This window comes from Durio zibethinus, chromosome 13 (genome assembly GCF_047325235.1).
Source record: "Durio zibethinus cultivar Kanyao isolate XHJ-2024 chromosome 13, ASM4732523v1, whole genome shotgun sequence".
In the NCBI taxonomy this organism is placed as follows: domain Eukaryota; kingdom Viridiplantae; phylum Streptophyta; class Magnoliopsida; order Malvales; family Malvaceae; genus Durio; species Durio zibethinus.
Genome location: NC_143174.1, coordinates 16,956,973 through 16,962,972, shown reverse-complemented (window position 1 = coordinate 16,962,972; position 6,000 = coordinate 16,956,973). Strand labels below are relative to the sequence as shown.

The following is a 6,000-nucleotide window of genomic DNA, read 5'->3' as shown; positions in this document are numbered from 1 at the left end:
TCAAGGATCGAATGCAGGATATCTCATTTTCAATTCAAACAGGACCTGTAATGTAGCATCCTCTGGAATCAAGTTAGACCATTGCACCAAGACTTCTGTGACAGCCCTGTTACCTTGCTTAACCATTCTTTTGTCTAACATTTGGACTGGTTCTTTCAACATTGTACCATCTTCATCAACAACTGGCAAGGGAGTCTGTACCAGTGACCTACCTATATGCTTATTCAATTGAGAGACATGGAATGTAGGATGGATTTTGGAATCCATAGGTAACTGAAGCTTATAGGCATCCTGTCCCACCCTCTCTAAGACTTTATAAGGTTGTAGTACTTAGCAATCAACTTGGTCTAACCCTTACTCAACAAAGATTTCTATCTGTGATGCTAGAGTTTGACATGGACCAAGTCTCCCACTTCAAATTGTTTGTCAGTCCTCCTTTTATCAACCAAATTCTTCATCCTTGTCTGAGCTCTATTTAGATAGAATTTAATCATCTGGATAGCAGCTTTCTAGCTCGCAGACTCTTGTCAATTGATTCCACCATAGAGTCGCATATTAAGTAAGGAAAGTGCAATGATGGTGCCTGCTTGTACACTACCTCGTATGGGGTTGAATTAATCGCAGAATGGTGAGTGGTATTATACCACCATTCAGCTATAGATAACCATTTGCACCACTCTCTTGGAATCTCGTCTACCATGCACCTCAAATAGGTCTCAAGGCATCTGTTGATTGCTTTTGCTTGCCCATCAGACTGAGGATGGTAGGTAGTCGACATGTTGAGTGATGCCTCATGTTTCTTAAAGAGTTCCTATCAAAACTTACTCATGAATATTTTGTCTCGATTAGACACAATGGTTTTTGGTATTACATTTAACTTATATATGTGATCCATGAATAGTTGAGCTACTGTTAAAGCAATAAAAGGATGAGAGATAGCCAAGAAATGGGCGCATTTCCTGAGACGATCTACCACAACAAATACAGTGTCTTTGCCTTGTGACTTAGACAAACCCTTAACAAAAGCCCTAAAGATGCTGAGTTGTCATATTTGCATTGTTGGCAGGCGTCGCACTCTTGGATCATTCTTTTTACATCTTTTTTCAACCCTTTCCAGTACAAAAGTTCCTGCCTTAAATTCGGTACCATTCCCACGATCAGTTTTCCCGTCCTTTTCAGCTGGTTGCCATGCCAAATATACCTAGTACTTGAAACGGCACTGCTGTTCAACTCTTAGATCACCTTTTGCAGCTTTAAATCCTATTGCAAAGAGTCTTGAATTTTGGTCATGAGGTTAGTACTCATAGTTGATATGGACATTAGTTGAACTGGACTTAAGTCTGGTTTCCTAGACAAAACATCAGCCACTGTATTGAAAACACCCTTTCTGTAAGTGACTTCATAAAATCAAACCCCATCATTTTCGTTATCCACAACTGTTGCGCGAGAGTAATAGCTTACTTACTAAAAAGATACCTTTAGCTCTGGTGGTCTATCTTAATGATGAAATGTCTCCCAACAAGATATGCGTTCCATTTTTTAATAGCTATAAGCACAGCCATCATTTCTTTTTCATACATAAAGAGAGTTTGGTGTCTAGGTGACAATGCTTTACTAAAGTAGGTTATAGGTCTCAATTCTTGTGTCATCGCAGTTCGCACACCTAAGCCTGAAGCATCAGATTCCACTATAAATACCTTGTTGAAATCAGGAAGAGCTAATACTGTGGCAGAAGTCGTGGCAATTTGTAATTGCTTGAAAGCATCTAAAGCTACCTCACTCCACTTGAAAGCATCCTTGAGCAGCTTTGTAAGTGATTTGGCTAATGTTCTATACCCTTTAATAAATTTCCTGTAATAGCCAATAAGCCCAAAGAATCCCCTGAGCTCCTTGACAGATTTAGACTATGGCCATTCCAGGATACTTGCCACCTTTTGCCTATCCATTTTGACACCTCTAGCAGAAATGAAATACCCCAAATATTCTACCTTTGAGGCCTCAAAAACACATGTACTCCTATTAAGAAACAAACTGTTGATCCTAAGGATCTCAAACACCTTCTTCAAATGTTCCAAGTGACTGTGCAAGTCAGTAGAATATATGAGAATATAATCGAAAAACGCCAAAATAAATTTTCTCAAATATTCTTTGAACAAACAATTTATAGGACTTTGAAAAGTTGAGGGTGCATTAGTGACCCCAAATGGCATGATTAGGAACTCAAAATGCCCATCATGAGTCTGAAAGGCAATCTTATGAATGTCAACTTCATTCATCTTGATTTGGTGGTATCCGAACCTTAAATCCAATTTTGAAAAAATTTTAGCTTCATGAAACTCTTCCATTAAAGGTATGGGAAATTTATCCTTAATCGTGAGCTGATTTAGCTGCCTGTAATCCACACAAAGCCTCCATGAGCCGTCTTTTTTCTTAACCATAATGATAGGAGAAGCAAAAGAACTGCAACTTGGTTTGATAATTCTAGCATCTAACATCTCTTTTACCATTCTTTCAATTTCATTTTTTTGTACAACAGAATATTTATATGGCTTAACCCAAACTATTTGAGTTTCATCCATTAATGGTATTCTTTGATAATGCAATCTGCTAGGGGTAGTTTTTTGGGCAAATAGATCATCATACTCTTGTAATAGCAGTTGACGTTCCTTGCTATTAAAAACATGTGTATCTTCTATCTTACTACCACAACTCAATTGAATATGGTGATGGGAGATAAACATGAGTGTACAGGGAAGGGAATTACTATTAACAGACAATGACTACAGTAGTTTGATGGTTTTCTTATCACTAGTTATATCAACCATACCAGGTTGTATACCCTTAAGTTCCCTCCATCGTCATTGGCTCTGAATCTACATAGTCAAAACATGAAATCCCACACTATAGGCCCTACGGTTTTAAGCTATTGAACTCCCATCATAATGTCATAGCCCTTCAATGATAGGGCCAAGAAGTCAACTGTAAAAATGGATCCTGAAACTAACCACTGCAGTTGCTGACATAACCCCTACAGTTTTAAAATTGTCACCATTGGCTATAGTAACTCCCACTTGGTAGTTTTGCCTGATATATACCCCCAATGTTTAGCTACTATAATGTCTATAAAATTGTAAGTGTTGCTTAAGTCCACCAATATGATTAGTTGATGATTTTTAACCACCCCAAGTACTCTCATAGTCTTGAATCCAGCAGTACCTTACATAGCATGAAAAGAGAGAATAGGCTGCTCACTATCTTCATTTTGAATCATCAGCATATCAAGACTATCAATGCAGTCCGAGAACTCCTCAACTTTGGCTTCCTCCTCAAAATCTTAAATCAACGATTGATACAACTGAGACCTCATGCATTTCTGGCCAATGGTATATTTAGCTCCACACCAATAGCAAAGTCCTTTTTTGCTCCTTTCTTTCATTTCAGCTAGGGTGGAATTTTGGTAATGGTTTTTGAACTATTAGTACTACTGTGAAAGGTATTTGACTCGCTAGGTTGTTGAAAATTGGATTTAGTGTTAGTGAACAACAACAAATGAGGGTTGGGTGGAGCTTTAGGCGTAGTTAATAGTGGTGGTAATTGGCTGGTTTTTGTATGGGTGCTGGTGGAGATAGTCTGGTATGTTGAATAGGTTGGTTTTGAATGGTAGAGGTTTTTTTTAAGTTAGGATAAATGATGGAGTCAATTTGTTTAGCGAGATGCAAAGCCTGATTGAGGGTAATAGGTCAAAACAGTATGAAATATTGGGTTAAAGGTTACTAACAAATATGCTTAAAGCATATGTATCAGATAGTTAAAGGAGGTTTAATGTGCCTAGAAAGTCTTCATAGAAATATTCAATTGTGGTAGTTTGTTTCAGTTCTATTAACTTAGCATTGGGTCTTCATATTCATCAGAAACACACCTATCTTTCATCTTCTTAATATACTCTAACTAATTTAATTACTAAAACCCCTGTGAGACTTACTATAGTACTGATGCCATTGCAATGCTTTACCGTCCAGGTTTAACATCACCACCCTTACTTTAGCCATTTCTGGTACCCTTTTAGTTAGAAAATATTGCTCCAATTTCATAAACCAACCTCCCTATTGAATTTAGGACAATCCAACTTAAAGTTCTTGGAAGAGCCAAAATAAGAGTACCTATTCTACTCGGTTGGTATAGAGTTGTTCAAGAATTCCTCACCATAAAGCTGGCGCTTCACTCCTAGAAACCACTTCCTTCCCTAGCCTCTTTTTTAGTCTACTAACAGAGAGCTACTTAACTTTTTACTCCTTAGAAGCTAATACTCTTTCTTTAGCAGCCATTGCATCTGCAAATTCCTTGAAATCTTTCGTCCATTCCAAACGCAGCTCCATCATTTTCTGTTCCGGTTTGGAATCCACTGACGCATCCCTATCAACTCCTGCTCAAGCTTGTAATCCCTTTGTTGAATCTCCAATTGTAGCTTGGATAGATCCTATTGAATCTATTGAACTTCTCGCTGTAAACTGCTGGAAATTCCCTCAACCATGGTTGCCAAGTCTTAGGCTTTGATACCAAAATGGTATGTACTAAACTTGAAGTTTCTGAAAAATCAATCATACAAACGAGAAAGAAAAAAAAAATAGAAGAAAAGAAAGAGAATGAGGAATCCAGAAAATTCAGAGAGAAATAATGATTGATTTACATAATAGAATGCCCAACTCATATACCCACACTCCCTTTTACACTCGTTTTCCCTCTGACAGAAGCATTCTTAGAATATAAAAAATACCAGCATCTAAGTTTCTCTCTCCTCTAATGATATATAACAGAAACTATTAAAGGACATTCATAGAAGTAGGCCTTACATAATAATCTTAAAATCAAAGTCCAAATTATAACAAAAATAAGCAACCGGAACAACCTATAAGCCTAAGTATAGTATAGAGAGACAAGCCCATATCATTTTCATTTTAAACTATTTGAGTTGAATCAAGATTCCTTCTGTCTAGATTTTAGGTTAATTAATTTAGGGTTCATATTTTTGAGATAATTGGTAAAGTAGGATAATAAAAATGTTTTGTATTTTTTAAGGTATTTTATTCATTAAATAAAAAATCATTATCCACATTAAATGAAAATTACATGTGATCAATAAAATATTATGATTCACACAAAACAAACATCGAGTGTGTTACACATCTTAGATTTCATCATTGAAATCCTTAAAGGGTATTTGGTTCACAAATTCTTAAATTTTGAGAGGAAAAGTAATTTAAGAGAAAAAAAAAGGAGAATATGTGATTCTTGAATTTTGTTAACTTAAGGAATATAAGATTTGTGTTTGATTCACAAGAATATAAGATTACCTAATAAAGTCTTTTATTATATTGTTCTTGATAATATATGAATAACAAATAATATTTATAACACTGATATATAAATAACACATAACACATGAATAACACGTTTTTTTCATTGAAACTATATAATTCTGAAAAATAATTTTTTATATTTTCAACAAATATAATCTCATAATTTTTTAGATTTTACAAATAAATATATTTTAGATTTTATATGTAATAAAATTAAATAAAAATATTTTATTTTTTTCATATATTCAATAAAGACTGTGTTTTTTTTATCTAGAAAAGGCCTTTTTTAAAAAAAAAAAAATTACGTTTTTATCTTATAAACATTGTCTTTCAACAAAGATTATATTTTTATCTTAAATGCCTCGTCGTTATTAAATTTTGAAAACTATATTTTTTTATATTTTTAACAAATATTGCATTCTTTATTTTAAAAATATTGTCTTTATTGAATTTAGAAGAATATATTTTTCATATTTTCAACAAAAATTATATTTTTATCTTAGAAATATCATTTTTTCAACAAAGAATGCATTTTCTATCTAAGAAATATCGTCTTTGTCGAATTTATGAAAAATATTTTTTTCATGTTTACAACAAAGACAATGTTTTTATCTTAAAAATATTATCTTTTCAATAATGATTG

At 34.2% G+C, this 6,000-nt stretch overlaps 1 protein-coding gene across 1 annotated transcript; it reads right to left on the bottom strand.

Annotated features, from left to right (window-relative positions):
* LOC149515368 (uncharacterized) lies at positions 1 to 778 on the bottom strand. Its single transcript, XM_089742420.1, has 2 exons — positions 523 to 778; positions 1 to 311 (listed from the first exon to the last, which is right to left on the bottom strand). The coding sequence occupies exons 1-2, from the start codon at positions 776 to 778 to the stop codon at positions 1 to 3; spliced, it is 567 nt and encodes a 188-aa protein (XP_089598546.1).
* Positions 779 to 6,000: the final 5,222 nt, after the last annotated feature.

Coding starts and splice junctions, on each gene's coding strand:
- LOC149515368 (XM_089742420.1), bottom strand. CDS start 778: ATGTCGACTACCTACCATCCTCAGTCTGATGGGCAAGCAAAAGCAATC. Junction 312..522: donor GGTGGAATCAATTGACAAGA/GTCTGCGAGCTA, acceptor AACCTTATAAAG/TCTTAGAGAGGGTGGGACAG.